Source organism: Glandiceps talaboti, chromosome 13, assembly GCF_964340395.1.
Source record: "Glandiceps talaboti chromosome 13, keGlaTala1.1, whole genome shotgun sequence".
Taxonomy (NCBI): domain Eukaryota; kingdom Metazoa; phylum Hemichordata; class Enteropneusta; family Spengelidae; genus Glandiceps; species Glandiceps talaboti.
Window position 1 is genome coordinate 9,603,304 of NC_135561.1, and position 16,628 is coordinate 9,619,931.

Genomic DNA, 16,628 nt, shown 5'->3' on the forward strand with positions numbered 1-16,628 from the left:
TAGGCCATAACATCGATGTGTTGAAATGAAATAAGCCCACACACAATCTTATTTGCAAATATGCATGCTATCTCAGAGAACTGCATTTCAATTTTGTATAAAAAGAAGAATAACATAGACTCTTCGTAATATCAAATCCACACATCTTTTTGCTAAAGGTACCTTGGTGATTTACTCATTGCAATCACTTTTGTTTTTCAGCTGCCTAAAAAACTGTGACAAAGATCACTACAATCCAAGGCGTAAGATGTCGGCATCCATAAATTGTGTTAATTGCCCAGATCATTTCAATCCAGACTTACAATGGGCTTTAAGCCGTGAGATTTCTGAAGACCAAGAAGAGTGGAAGACGTTATTGGATGACAAAACAAAAACAGGTTAGTCATCATCATTTCGATGAAACATGTGCACACAATTCAGAGACATGTGTAAACAGCTTCTACTGATCTCACGTCTTTATAGTTGGGCATTTAAAGGAAAGAAGAAGAAACCATCCTACTGTGTGGATATCATGCAACTATTACTAATATTTGACTTTATAGGGATGGATTGCTAAAATTGGGTTATCTATCTATCTATCTACCTATATATCTATCTATCTAGAGAGAAAGAGGGGAGGGAGGGAGGGAGGGAGGGAGGGAGGAAGGGAGGGAGAGAGAGAGAGACAGGGGGAGGGAGAGAGAGAGAGAGAGAGAGAGAGAGAGAGAGAGTAAGAGAGAGAGAGAGAGAGAGAGAGAGAGAGAGAGAGAGAGAGAGAGAGAGAGAGAGAGAGAGAGAGAGAGAGAGAGAGAGAGAGAGAGAGAGAGAATGAAAAACTATTTTGGCAAGAAAAGTCTAATGAAGTTTGGTTTTAGAAGAGAAGAACAACATGATTAGAATATCTAAACCTCAACATATGAGCTATACACTGAAACGTATCAAGTTGATAGCTAGGAAGAATGTAACTCGCATGCAGGCCTACATATTTATAGTCATGTGGTTTTACGTCATACTATTTCGCCATTACCATTTGAATTGTTTAGGTTGCTCTGTTGCACCGTATACTGTTAACTGGGAAATGTCCTGGCAAACGGTATGTTTGAGGTAAACGATGTACTTGCCATATCATAACTGTTATATTTGTCTTAATTTTGACTTTGTTATCTAGGAACAACATCGTCATATCTGTCAATTGATAAAGATGAGTTGGAATATGGGGAGGATTACATTCTCTATCTTCTGGCATCACATCCTGTTTACAACTTCGCCACTGCTTCCTATGCTTTCAGTGTTAACACACCCCCTATTACAGGAGAATGTGAAATCTCCCCACACGAAGGTATGTATAATGACTTAGTTGTCTTCGTTAGTAATCTGTCAACCGTCTCTTCAGGATTTCAATGTACCGAATGAAATGGGGTTACAAGTATCGCTGGTACTTATAAAATGTTGAGGGATGTGTTTCAATCATAAGTTATGTAGTTTATATTTTTTGTAAATTCAGGTCTTCTATCTGAATTTTTTTTGGAACAATTTGGCTGATATAAACAATGCTGCCATTTTTGCTGTTGTAGCAGACAAGATTTAATGTAATTTATGTAATCAGCTGGCGCTTCATTACAATATATATATACACACACACACACACACACACACACACACACACACACACACACACACATAAATATATATATATATATATATATATATATATATATATATATATATATATATATATATATATATATATATATATATATATATATATATATATATATATATAATGAACCTAGAGAAAGCATTAGCAGGAACCAAAGAAATTACATCAGCTATGCATATTAACGGTCAGTTGATAGCCCACAGACTAACTATCGTCTGCCGAAAAAAGCTAGCTTATTTCTCATTTTTGAAAAGACGTAAAATGGAAAGCAATGTAGTTGTTTCTTAGTTTGAATAAAAAAAAACAATAACAATATTAATAACAGACAGCTGAACTTTCATTGTCATTCATAGATTATGCGTTACACGAATATAGTTTTATGTAAATTAAATCGATTTCGATTTGCATTGATTTTAGGAACTGTATTTGAAACACATTTTGTGTTGGAATGCCCAGACGCTTATGATGAAGATGGAAGCATCACCTCATTCAAATTCTTTGCTACAATCAGAGGAACAAATACAACAATACCATCAAAACGGGAAGATGTGACCGGGGGAGTTATTAGTAAAGATATGTTGCAGTTACCGATGGGTAAAGCTGAATATGACTATGCACTTGACGTAGTAATCAGATTGTATGACGGTTTCGATGCTTTTGCTGAGCACAACATTGTTGTGAAGGTAATTTAAAATGTTGCATGCTCTTCTTATCCAAAAATGCTTCCTATATGTACCCCAGTGTTGTCAAATACAATTGCAAATTGCTTATTTCCAAGTGAAAGGTTTGAATGCACAGTAACAATATAGTGACACCATTGCAATGTTTTCGCATATTTGTTCCATACGTTATCAAATAAAACGTATCAAGAATGTGTATAAATTGATTATAACCCCATTTGTTGGTCAACGACAATCTGCGCCATGATGGTCTTCAGGGGTCTTTCGACGTTGGTGGCGCTACGGGATTATGGCGCCATGAACGACTGTGTATGAAGGTATAGGGTCCTGTGTATGGACAAAAGTTATAGTATCGGGAATTTGTGCATTTCTCTGTCGTAATTACCATTTGTCCACTTTCAATGGTTCTTTTGATATTTTACATACAAATCAAATTTTACTCAAACGATTTTACAGGTAAATGCACCAAGTAGCAATGCGATGGACACAATCGTAGCTGATGTTGTTAACGAAGATGGTGCCTTGTCTGAATATCTCAGACAAAACGACAGTGTTGGTGCATTGGCTTTATTATCTGTGACCGCATCAGTGTTGAATTCAAAAGTACGTCTAGTGTTTATAAACATTAAATTTGTCATTTTTTGGTAATTTAAGAAATGTAGTTCATAGGAATTCTGATGAATACTAAACTGAACGATTTGCCGTTTTGACTACTCCATAAATAAATCACTCATACAGCAAATGATTCGGTCTTCTTCAAGTTCTTGCTATCCATCATTATTATTAGTTCTGTTTTAGTCTAATGTCTGGATGTACTCTTGGGTATTTGGAGATAATTTTACAAATCAATTTTTATATATCCAAGTAAGTCACACTTTGTAGTTATGTCATGAATTTAAAGAAATAACTCCGTCTCCTAGTTTTGAAATGAAAAGCCCTAATGAACTTCCCTACTATTTTACTCAGACTGAAACCGAGACTGATCAAGGATATTCTGATACACATATCCAGGTAAAGTAAAGGTTTTACTTTTCAGCTCTATGTATGTATGTATGTATGTATGTATGTATGTATGTATGTATGTATGTATGTATGTATGTATGTATGTATGTATGTCTGTATGTATGTATGTATGTATGTATGTATGTATGTATGTGTGTATGTGTGTATGTATGTATGTATGTATGTATGTATGTATGTATGTATGTACGTACGTACGTACGTACGTATGTACGTATGTACGTATGTATGTATGTATGTATGTATGTATGTATGTATGTGTGTGTGTGCGTGTGTATGTATGTATGTATGTATGTATGTATGTATGTATGTATGTATGAATGTATGTATGTATGTATGTATGTATGTATGTATGTATGTATGTTATGCATGCATGCATGCATGGATCAATGGATAGATACGAGTTTCATGTGTATCATAACGATGTCTACCAAATTGAATGTTCTGGTTACCCTATAGGCAAGAGAGGCTGGATTAATTGGCTTGCAAACATTGGTGTCCCAGCAAATGTCTGAGACGTTCGTACCTCAAGCAGCAAACACTCTCCTTGTGTTCACAAATGTACAGGATGAACTTTCAACAGAAGCAAAGGTGTGGTGGTCTACAAAAGTTATTGTTCTGTTCTGTTTGGTGTTAAATTTAAATACGTCACAGTTTTTTGCTATGTTATGCAGTATTGTAGTGTATGCTATATAAGTATTGGTTTAGGACCACGTTCTCTTTCTTTTCTTTTTCTTTTTTGTATTTTAATACTTTTTATTATTTGTAATAAAAATCACAGGTAGGACCACGTTCTCTTTATCGACTCCTATTTTCTCAATTCCCATCGTTCCGTACATTGTTGTGTTATAACAACTGTCTCTGTTAATGTGTACACGTGCACGTATGTGTACCTTCAATGTATGCAACCATATATGAGCCAGTACCATAACTGATCGAATATCGGCTACTTGGTCACAAAATAAATACTTTGTTCATCTCATCTTAAACTAGACTTCGGCAATTGCTGTCATCAAAGACTTGTCTTCCACTATAGCCAAGTCAGAAAGTATTGAGCAAGAAGATCTCATTCCAGTAGCCGAAGGTAAGATGGAAAGCGATATAACTTCGTACGAAGACATAGAATCTTTTAATCTTATAAGTCAGCGAGGCTGGAGACAATTATCTAATAAGCAATAGAAAGTGAGATAAACATACATGCACGTAAGTGTGAATGAGGTCGCATACGCACGCAGGGATTTAAGTTATGTTGTGTTATTTTAAATTCGTTGAACATTATTTGTACTAATTTTAACCTGACAATAATATGCCGTCCACAATCTCTCATTTATGGTAAACTCACAATACTTACCAGTACCCTATATTCAGCTTATCTTTATGGGGTTGCGATTAATCAATCAACAAACCTCAACGAGATCTAAAAACAAATTCCAGATGGCTTTTTAAATCATTTTTGCAGATCAAAATAAAACGTTATTACAGGTATGTATGTATGTATGTATGTATGTATGTATGTATGTATGTATGTATGTATGTATGTATGCATGTATGTATGTATGAGTATGTGTGTGTGTATGCGTGCGTGTGTGCGTGTTATTCTTTTTTCACAAGAATGTCGCCTTTCAGATCAATTGTAATTGCATCTCAGTCTTTATCTATCAAAACAGATATAACAAACTCAGTAAGCAATATATTGGCTAGTTTTGTCGAGGAGGAACCAACCACAGCTGACTATTCACAGGTTAGAAATAATGCACACCTATATTGGTTAATATCATTTTTTTATTGAACTACTTTCAACGTTGGGATTTTTGTTTTCCAACGTCATGATAATTGACGTCAACTAGCATGCCAAAAAATTCTTTCAAAACTTTAAATCATTCAGATATGTACTTTATAGAGTTTTCCATTTGCAAGTAGGGTTAGGTCAAAATGTCAAATTGAAGATATTATCAAGTTAATGTTATTCGAGATGATGATTTATTCACTTGTATACATGTGTGCAACAATGCAACCTAATCAAATTGTATATAGAGGGAAGATAAATCGACCTGTAAGAGTCAATTCCATGCAAAATTGCATGGAATAGAAGCTGAACCAGTATAAAATGAGTGCGACGCATCTCTTCGAAGAGAAACTGTCCTGCCTCTCGTCATATGTTATTGGAACAATGGAGATTGGTGCTTTAACCATTTCTCAATATTTTCTGCATATTTTCATTTATTGTACAATCATACTTGTATAATCATATTTACTGTAATTGAAATAAAACTATAGAGACAAATTTGCTAAAATAATGTCTTATTACTATTACACTAGGCACATACAATAGTTGACGAACTTCTTGGGGCGGTGGACTCAATTTCGAGACGTGTGCTAGAAACAAAGACGCCCGGAGAGTCAGCTGTACAAATGAAGAGTCCTTCAATGTCTCTAACCCTTGAAAGAACAACAATAGCGAATGCTGGTGAACGGACATTAACTATTGAAAAGACGGCGTTTGCGCTCCCTTCAGCGTCAAAACTCTTCCCCAACAATATCGAAGATGAATACGTAGACACAGTTGTTAGTATTATTGTTACTTTTTAAATCCAATTCTTTTAACGTAGTGGCTACCTTAGTGTGTTGCTACTTGCCTTGAGAAAACATTAAGCCTTGAGGAATATGGTCTCCCGATAGATAAACCACAGGGCCCGGATGTAAAGATAAACACACTTGGTGTGATCATGAAATATGATAGATAAAAGATAATCTACAGCGCCTTCTCCTTGATTAGCCCTTTAATCAGGTAGTTCCATGCAGCGACATATACTTCGCATGATAACTAACAGATGATGTTAAATACCGATCTTTTTCACACCGTAGGCACCCCACCCCCATATAGTCCAATGCAATGCATAGGTCATCTGTACATTGAACGAATAGAATAAGATGAATGTGTTAGATGATTATCAAAGAATTGAATAATAGTCTTGGAATAGTTCGAGTTATTCTTATATCACAATTCTTATATTTTGTCAGATGAAATATTTCCCATCAAGTCCCTGGCTGCAGAAGGAGTCAAATTCCGATGTTTCGTCGGCTATTGTTAGCCTCGACTTCGTTCACAAAGATGGGAATAAAATCGCAGGTAGGAATATTGGGACTGACAAACGGACGGAGGACGGGCGGACGGGTGGATGGGTGGATGGGAATGCAGCAAATGGTAGGATAACTTTCTTTCTTTTTTCTCACACATGGAAAAGGAACAGACACTTCCCTTGAGTGACAGTACTAGCACTACTTTCTTTTCCTGTACACAAAATATATATTTTAACATGTACTGTTCACATTTCATCGTTCCATATTTTCTTGCAGTGAACAATCTTGCTGAAGATATCAGGATTACATTCAACAATCCAAGAGATGAAAACATCACCGTCCTGTCGCCTGAATTTTTAGATAGTGATGAAATGTATATAGGCAGTGTACAGGTTAGTTTAGATATTGTGTCTGAAATGAATTCAATGAAATGCAATTGTGTATACATGTACATAACGAAACGCTCATATGTGTATATATATATATGTGTGTGTGTGTGTGTGTGTGTGTGTGTGTGTGTGTGTGTGTGTGTGTGTGTGTGTGTGTGTGTGTGTGTGTGTGTGTGCATCAGCATCTCCTGACGAGTGATTTACTCACGAAACAGGCTTGTAGAGACGAAAAACCCTACTTGACTTTCTTTATATATATATATGATTGGGTAATCGTGTATCCATTCGTCACTCTAATCCGAGTCATTTGAAAACGTTATATTAAAAATGTAGCATGAATTTTCGACAAGCTCAATCGTCCACTTGGTACAGATGGGTATATTATCACACAAAACAATGAAAAGAGCAACACTATATATGGTGTATTAAGCGTGTAGATAAAAATTCTTAAGCGTTCAAGTAAAACTCTTACAATGTTAAATTTAAGAACTAACGAAATGGTATTTCAAAGTCCCTTTTCGTACTTTTTAAAATCGAACCTATATCGTTTCTAAGAAGCGACATTGTTTACCAATGTTTCATATAACCAATTTGTCTCTGTTAAATTTACTCTAAATCCTTACGATGTACATTTTGTTTCAGATTTCGAAAACAGAGAGCCATTTATATGTGATTGTACAACCACTTTCAATGCCAAGCAGTGACACATTTATCGTCTACATCAAGAAAGGGAAAAGGCCGTCTCCGTATGACTATGACATCATCAAAACATTGCCATCAGAATTCGATGACGTTAATGTTGCAGTTGATGAGTCACAATATACACTGGTCGTATCGGCAGACGAATTAGTTATTCCTGGTGAATATTATGTCGGTGTTTCTTCTATTCAAGGTAAGAAAGAACCAACTGTCAGTGATCAACAGCCAGGAGAGAGATAGAAATTTGCAAGACATTTATACTTTTATTTGCAACAGGACATTTTACAATAGTTAAGAGCTTCTAAGCTTAAATCTCATGTTATATATATATATATATATATATATATATATATATATATATATATATATATATATATATATATATATATATATATATATATATATATATATATATATATATATATATATATATATATTTCTTTTCCTTTTCCCAGGCATATTTAATTTTACACTTCGGGTATTTACGACTTCTTGTCGGTACAGAAATGGAAATAGCGATAAATGGAAGTCGGACGGATGTAAGGTGAGTAACGATTTTTAAAAGGTTGGAGTTGAAGCAGATGTAATAAAGTGGTTTTAATATAGGTAAAGGTTAGGTTTGTAGCTTGATGCCTTTACAATTAGTGCCGGTACATTGTTGCTGGATGTTATTTGACCGAATGATCGACCAGTCTAACTTGTAGATTGATTGGTGGCTTGATTAATGGACGGATGTATGATTTAGCGTTTAGTTGATAAGGTTGGTTGGTTGGTTTGTTGGTTGGTTGGTTGGTTAGCGGGAGGGAGGGAGGATGGGTGAGAGGATGAATGCGGAGAGGCCTAGGGGAGGGAGGGAGAGGAGGGGATAGGGTGGGACAGTAGTTAAATCTGAGTAGCAGAGTCAACACAATATAACAATTAATCACCATACTATTATAACAGGTATCAGACAAGACCAACACATTGTACACTGAATGTCTGTGTAATCACCTGACGTCATTTGGAGCTGGTTTCTTTACACCACCGAACTCAATCAATTTCAATACAGTATTCAAGAAGTTTGAAAACCTTGGTAGCAACGCAGCTGTATTTTCTACTGTCCTTTCCGTCTTCGTTGTATACTTTATTTGTATATTCTTTGCAAGAAGGGCTGACAGGGAAGACAAACTAAAGGTAATCATTTTTTACACAAAATAAACTTGACATCCATAGACCAATGGCATTCAGATCACACCAATTAGACTAGTATATTAAAAGCCGGCAATCATTGAATGAAATTAGGTATTAATAAATGCCTTCTCCAGCACTTGAGTCTCTTGAAATAATGATACACAACTTCATGTACACGGTTCGTTTTCCTAACGTTGATCCTCGCTATCATGAATGTTTCTTCTCCAAAGTGTAATAATAACGTAACAATTTCAAAACACTCTTACGTCTACGGAAAAGATTGGAAATAACATTTTGGTTTTCATGCAAAAGTCGAATATACATGACTAATTTTTGGCTGATTGGTTGGTTGCTCTGTGTTTCGACAGACGTTTTTAGAATAACTATCAATTGCTCCCTCTTTAATTGTCTTTCTTTAATTACACTATTCTTTCGCCCAAATTTTAAAATGATTATCGATGTACGCCATCTAGTGGTACAATAAAGAAATTACTTTTGTTTGATTTTTTCCCACGAATATGTGGTTCTACTCTTAAATAACATTTTCGTTCTTACGACAGTGGAGTACATTGCCTTTAATTGACAACACAACAGACCAGCACTTTTATTATCAAATATCTGTCTACACTGGCATTGGTCGCGGTGCTGGAACAAGGTCAAAGGTCAAGATCTTGCTTTCTGGAGACAATGGTGACACTGGAGTCAGACAGCTGGATGACGGTGAAAGGAAGTTATTTGACCGATCATCTCACATGAATTTCACAATGAGTACAAATAAGTCGTTGGGACCTTTGACATATCTGAGAATATGGCATGACAACGCCGGTCACGGCGCCCAAGCATCGTGGTTTTTAGATAAAATTACAATACTCGATCTGCAGACAGGGAGAAGGTAAACACTTTACAAAGAATCTAAACCGTGAATGTAATCACCTCCAGTAAAAGGAAATAAATTTTTTTTTCAGTGGTTATGCGTGTGGGTGATTTTGTGAATATCACAGAAAGTATGTTGAATTAGTCAGTACAATCTGGTGTGTATATAGAATATGGCTATGAAGTTGTCGAATTTCAGAACTCACTGAAGATAAATTTAGACTTAGTAGCAACACAGATTTAAACTACCCCGTTGACTCCATATGTTGAAGTTGTGTGATTGTCTTCGTCGTATGGTTTCTTTCAACTGTCACTGCTTTGTCTTGACCAGGTTACACGGACAGACATTTCAAATTATAGCCAAAATATGCTTTAATTGTTATTACTGTCTCATCACAGTTTATCACACCAAGTTTCCATGCTGACTTTTCAATTAAGCAATAATTAGGTGTATACTGGTGACGGAGCAATAATGCATGGCAGTATTTGCTTCAGAAATGAAGATTTTGTAAAACTCAATAAACTGCTTGTTCCGTTCCAAATACAGATATTTCTTCATCTGTAATCGTTGGTTAGCTGTTGAAGAGGATGATGGGGCGATCGATCGGTTACTTCCAGTTTGTGGAAAAAATGAAGTTACCAACTTTCAGTACCTTTTCGCCTCTGCCGCCAAAAAAGACTTGACTGACGGCCATCTTTGGTTTTCTATTCTATCAAGACCGACTAGAAGTACATTTACCCGTGTACAGCGATTATCATGTTGTTTGTCCTTACTGTATACAACAATGATTGCTAACTGTATGTGGTATCGTACTGAAGATAATGTACAGGTCAACGTGGGAATAACACTTGGTAAGGAACACATACATCAACACATTGGTATCCTTATAAATTAATTTACAGGTTCAATTATCAAAGTTTTGCCTCAATCTGTTTTTGAAACTTACCTTGATGATGGGTGGGTGGGTGGTACCGTGGTTGGTTGGTTGGTTGGTTGGTTGGTTGATTGGTAGGTCGGTTGGTTGGTTGGTTGGTTGGTCGATTGGTTGTTGATGTACTCACTGAGTTAACAGTATCCTGATATTTGGCGAAGCAGTCGAGATTTGTTTACTTGAATCAAACCACATCGAGAGTAGATAAGGCTAAAGTAACACAAATACACTCAATATCTCTCAAAATATTTAGAATTATCGGTATACAAAGTTTTCGTGGTCGATAAAATACATACTATACGCTGTATTCACTTCGTCAGTTCATATATATATATATATATATATATATATATATATATATATATATATATATATATATATATATATATATATTATTGCCTTGATTTTTGGTTATATGCTTGAGCGCAAGGATACCATCCGCACGACATGTAGTTGAGCGCTGATGTACGTATCCTTGCACCGAAGGCATATAACCCAATATCAGAGCAATAATATATGCCTCATATATTCGAACACCGAATAATAGAACGCGTGGTGTTCGAATATATGAGGTATATAATGATAGACTATATATAATGATTTGAAGCCTTGAAAAATGAAATATTTGTTATATGAAGACGGTTACTGCCGCTAGAGCCTAACTGACAAAATGTTATTTGAGCAGAAAGAACAAAACGCATTTCAACATAAGGTCCTTAAGACTCTAAGTGAAAATTAAATCACGTTTGTCCACTCTATCTGTCTTCACCCAGGACAATTTCGATGAGATAAGAGAAGACACAGAAAACTATATAAGACATGTCATCAGATATTTTGAGAAATACATCATTTTTAGACAACAAAAACAAAGATTTTTCCGCTAAGCCCTTTTGACTCTGAGCTGGGTTTAATGCGCGTTTTTACCTAGTTAGCTTTCACAATAAAGGTTGGCCTTGCCTGAGATCGGATTTCATACATGAACAAATTTCAATTAGAATTGTTAAAAATGAAAAATCACAGAAAATTGATTTAGGCCCTTTTGGCATTAACCCATTCACATACTAAAATACAGATCTCTTTAATTTATTTTGCAGGACCTTTTCACTTCACTTGGCATGAATTATACGTAGGAATTATGAGCGGACTTGTAGTGTTTCCTGTCAACCTTATCATTGTCCAAATATTCAGAAAAACTCGTAGAAAACCCAAGGTCGATTGTTTGAGTAAACGCCTTCGTAAAAGGGTTACCTTCAAAGAGAGCATATCGGGCGCATTGATGTACAAGAAACTGTCTGAATCGTCTGGGCTGAGGGAAAGTCCACCAAATCCAGAAGGAAACCGAAATTGTAATAGCGGAGCTAAAGTAAACTCCGACCAGGACAGTGGTGTTGGTAGTTTGGCAAGCTTAAGAGCTGTGTCACAATTAGAACCACGGGATGGGAGTGTTGGCAATGAAGGAAATGATACTAGTAAGACTAAGAAATCCACACTCAAGAAAAAGAAAGGGAAAAAGGCGATCCTGCTTCCCTATTGGTGTATCTTCATTGCCTGGATATTGGTGTTTCTGTCAGTACTAGGGTCGGCATTTTTTACTGTGCTGTACAGTATGGAGTGGGGGAATGACAAGTCGATTGAATGGTTGACGTCATTCATCATATCATTCCTACAAAGTGTATTGTTCCTGCAACCCGCAAAAGTAAGTAAAATATTTGTCCAAGCATTTTGATACGTGGCATTTATCAAGACATACTGCTGCTATAAGCAGTAAACATACCAGTGTTTCGTTTACGATCTAAAAAACTAACTTTAACCATAGACAATGGAGAGAATGTAAGTTTAGAGATTATAAAACATATGTATATTCAGGACATTGTATCATCTCGTTAAAGACGCAACGTTTTGCTTTGGCATGACGACAGACAGACAGACAGACAGACAGACAGGCAGGCAGCCAGCCAGCCAGCCAGCCAGCCAGCCAGCCAGCCAGCCAGCCAGCCAGGCAGGGCAGGGCAGGCAGACAGACAGACAGATAGGTATACGGACGGACCGATGGAGTATAAGTTACCAACCACCAACATGGTAGTAAACTGTCATATTATACATGTTCTAGGTTGTGGTACTGGCGGTGTTATTGTCATTTATTTTCAAGAAACCGGACAACGACGAAGAAGATACTGAAATCGAAGAAAGTAAAGTCACAACAGAAAGCGAAGATTTGAAAACACTCAATACGTCTCCTGTTAAAGGTAACTGTAGGGTGTGTCAATATATATCATATGTAACAGAACGGACGTAGGATAGTTGATTTCTCCTCTTTTTACCAAGTTGTTTGTTTTAATGGCTAAAGTGACAACCATTATTCGTACCAAGTTTTCCTGTTACCCTTCCATGTATAATGTTCTATTATTGGAATAAATAAGGACTTTTGAATATAATTGAACTTGAATATTGAATTTATTGTAACTGTAAGGTTCTGGTTGGTAAACAAATAATAGGTTCTGGCGAGGTCTGACGAAAGATGATCTTGAGTATGATGGCGTCATTTAAATCAATTTACAGTACAAAATAAGGGCTTAAAACACTAAAGTTTCTGTTAAAATTAAAGCTGACCAAGCTCCTTTAACATTGCCTACCATTTCCACTTGTGCAAGTTAGTGTATCACTTTCGAGTCATGAAAGGATTTTAAACAATTATTAATCTTTGTAAATCTCCAACATATCAATTTGATTATTGTTTTCAGAAACAAAGTATCAACCACCAGATCCAGCAAAACTCGAGACTGCACGGGAACAGCGATTCAAAGAACTGAAGATGTGGGATATATCCCGTGAAATTATATTTTACTTCTTCTTTGTCATTATATTACTGATAGTTGCATACGGAAATAGGGACGGAATGTCCTACTTTATGCAAAGTAATATAAAACAGCATTTCTTCAATAATTCAAAACTCATTCAGGTATGGAAATTGCACAGCTATCGTATATCAATCGTTTCTCTATATATGATTAATGTTGAAGCACATATCTATGTTTTAATACAAAAAAAGATAATAGCCCCGTTCACGTGTATGCATCCTGCCCAGAGCGCCATCTGGAATCGATCACTCATGGCACTACACTAAAGTGCGCAGAGGATTTCACGCAGGATAGCAAATACTGACGAGTCACGCACATTCACACGTAGCACAATATCAAGACGGGTTCAAGATATATCATGCATGTTCATTCTTTTAATTGAACCATTTGTGAAACTCTTCTAATCTATTAAAGATGACATAACGAATCAAAATTTGAAAGAAATAACAGGAGAAATAAGCGTATCATCAGAAACAGAAATTAAATCAAAAACGTTAATTTTGCTCAAAAGACCTAAACTAGAAACGAAGCGTTGATGGTGACATGAAGACACCATTGCTGATATGCAAATTAGAAATAGGTCTTAAACTTATAGAAGAGAATTAATCTGATCTTTTTAAGCGATGTTTGTGGGGATATGAAGGAGGAATTGCGTAATTAACCCATTTTGAAATGCAAATTTTGGGATACAGTGGGGATATTTCTAGGGATTCCGAATATTGTGATATGATGAAATCTAATTTGGATATACAAAGTATATGTAACATGTGGTCGAACAACGCTGACAAATAGCTGATAGTGATGTTCCTAGGGGTATCTAGATGATAGATTATTCAGGGTAATGCCACTTGTGCAAGTTACACTGAAAAATGATATAATAGTTTAGTATCAATCAATCAATGGTTTATTCAGTATTGTTGGCCACCGGCCAAAAAATACAAACTTTAAATATACAAAAATGAACGGATCACCAGACAACATCAGGCCGTTTGAGTTTCAGAGATTCTAGTATTATCTTTTCTAAGTTTAGTGGCATAAAATATATATCTACTAAGTTTTCTGAGAGTTATAGTTTAGTAAAACAATGGATTAATAAATAACCATTTGTGCTAAAACGTCATTGGCATTATTTTTGAAATTTATATGTTCACCATGTAACACAAAACTAAAGATTATATAAACTTAATCTAGAAGAGATATAGAACAGAAAATAGATAACACATTTCTAACAATGATATATTTAACTGTTCAACATTAGTTGTATGATTTCCTCTTATTTATACAGCTGGAATCTGGTTTTGAAGAATTCTGGTTATGGACCCAAGATTCGCTTATACCAACGTTGTATCCAAAACAATGGTACAATAGTGACATCATGGATGCTGAGATGAGGTCGTTTGTCGCAGACATGAATACTTACAGAGTCGGCTCGGCAAGATTACGTCATCTTAGAATTAAACCGGGTTTGTATGACATATAAGCCTTGTTACATTGGCATTGTTAATACTCATGACAATAGTACAATGTACTATTGATAATATATTCAACGCATTGACGGAATGATTTAAAATAAGGAAGTAAGAATAAGTAGAGCTTTACACTCTGTGATGCCATTTGTAGAATGTCACATATATTTGGCATGCAATAGTGCCTTTGGATGTGTTTAGTTTTTGTTTAGTATAGACCTAATCATTTGTCATAGTTCGAAACCTTTTTAGACACAGTTTTCTGTACATATGGATAGGCCCTTTTTAAAATACGGTACTTAGAGATTGTATTGGTGATGTATCATACTTAATGAAGAGTTATCAAGCCAGTTTTTTGTGAATTTATGCGAGGAAAATCGTACAGTTTTAAATGTACAGCTGAGCCATCTTAGCTAATAGTGCGCAATTTGTGTATGTTACTCATCCCCAACAATATACCTACATTTTCAGAACTTTGTACACCTCACTACCCTATGACAAAGGTCATGGAACTTTGCGAAGTGGACTATTCATGGGGTGCTGAAGACAGACGTTCGTTCGGAGAAAAGTGGAGTGAATTCAATGAGTCAACGAGTGAAGATGGCTTTTTGTCATTTTGGAAGTACAGATCATCGGACGATTTGGATGGGGTGCCATACTATGGACGGTCAACGTTGTACCGAGGAGGGGGATTTGTTGCTGAACTTGGTAGGTATTTTATTTAGAAATATATATCCTATGCTTTACAGGTATATTAAATGGAGACAATTTCATTTTTCAAAAACATTTGTCATTCGATACTTGGTCAATGCATTACTGTTTGGTGATTGGTATCTATATACATTAATATTGACACTGTACGGACATTTAGCCTCAGACCATTTAATTAGCTTTTTTTATGTTGATGGGAAATGAGCCGGGCGTTGTATTGAAGGGTTACATGAGTCCCTGCTAGTGTTAAGAAGTACATATAATCGTGAGTTGTATCATACCATCAATTTACATCCATAAAATCATGGCCGAAATAATAACGCCTGTAGTAAAATATATGAGAATGTCTATGCTATATTTGTGCTTCGATATGTCATATTATTGCTACTCTTGTTGTTGTTATTGTTATTGTTGTTGTTGTTGTTGTTGTTGTTGTTGTTGTTGTTGCTGCTGCTGCTGCTGTTTTTGCTATTGTTGTTTTGGGGTAGTTGTTGTTTTTGTTCTTGCTGATGATGCTGTTGCTTCTGTTGCTTCTGCTGATGTTATTGTTCTTGTTATTAATGTTATTATTATTATTATTATTATTATCATTATTAGTATTATTATTATTATTATTATTATTATTGTTGTTGTTGTTGTTGTTGTTGTTGTTGTTGTTGTTGCTGCTGCTGCTGCTGCTGCTGCTGTTGCTGCTTCTACTGATGTTATTGTTGTTTTTGATAGGTTTCATTATTTTGCATTGAATGAAATTAATCAATTTGTGGTAGTTGAAATTGTTAATTTTCGTGGGCAGGGTGGTTGTTTGTATTTGATTTATTCATTTCATTATCATGGTCTATGTTGTTGTCATTAATTTACAAGGATCAAATGCTGATGAAGCCAGTGAAATTATTGACTATTTGATAAACACTACATGGTTAGATTTGCATACACGAGTTGTATTTGTTGAGACGTCATTGTACAATGCCAACGTCAATCTATTCAGGTAAGACGTGAGTTCTTCAAAGCAGCACTGTACCATGGCAATTAAACCTACGGAATCGGCGTTTAATTATCGAAGAAAAGAAAAATTATCATTAAATTATTATGATTCTTTAAGCGTATCACGCT

At 35.6% G+C, this 16,628-nt stretch overlaps 1 protein-coding gene across 1 annotated transcript; it reads left to right on the plus strand.

The window, feature by feature from the left end:
- Nucleotides 1-868: 868 nt before the first annotated feature.
- LOC144444201 (polycystin-1-like protein 2) lies at nt 869-13,947 on the plus strand. The gene is made up of 19 exons (XM_078133618.1): nt 869-914; nt 1,148-1,318; nt 2,057-2,322; nt 2,776-2,922; nt 3,799-3,930; nt 4,333-4,423; nt 5,007-5,080; nt 5,659-5,904; nt 6,361-6,469; nt 6,697-6,812; nt 7,452-7,701; nt 7,964-8,052; nt 8,451-8,681; nt 9,239-9,570; nt 10,099-10,403; nt 11,578-12,179; nt 12,594-12,729; nt 13,225-13,442; nt 13,864-13,947. The coding sequence occupies exons 1-19, from the start codon at nt 869-871 to the stop codon at nt 13,945-13,947; spliced, it is 3,645 nt and encodes a 1,214-aa protein (XP_077989744.1).
- The last annotated feature ends 2,681 nt before the right edge of the window (nt 13,948-16,628 follow it).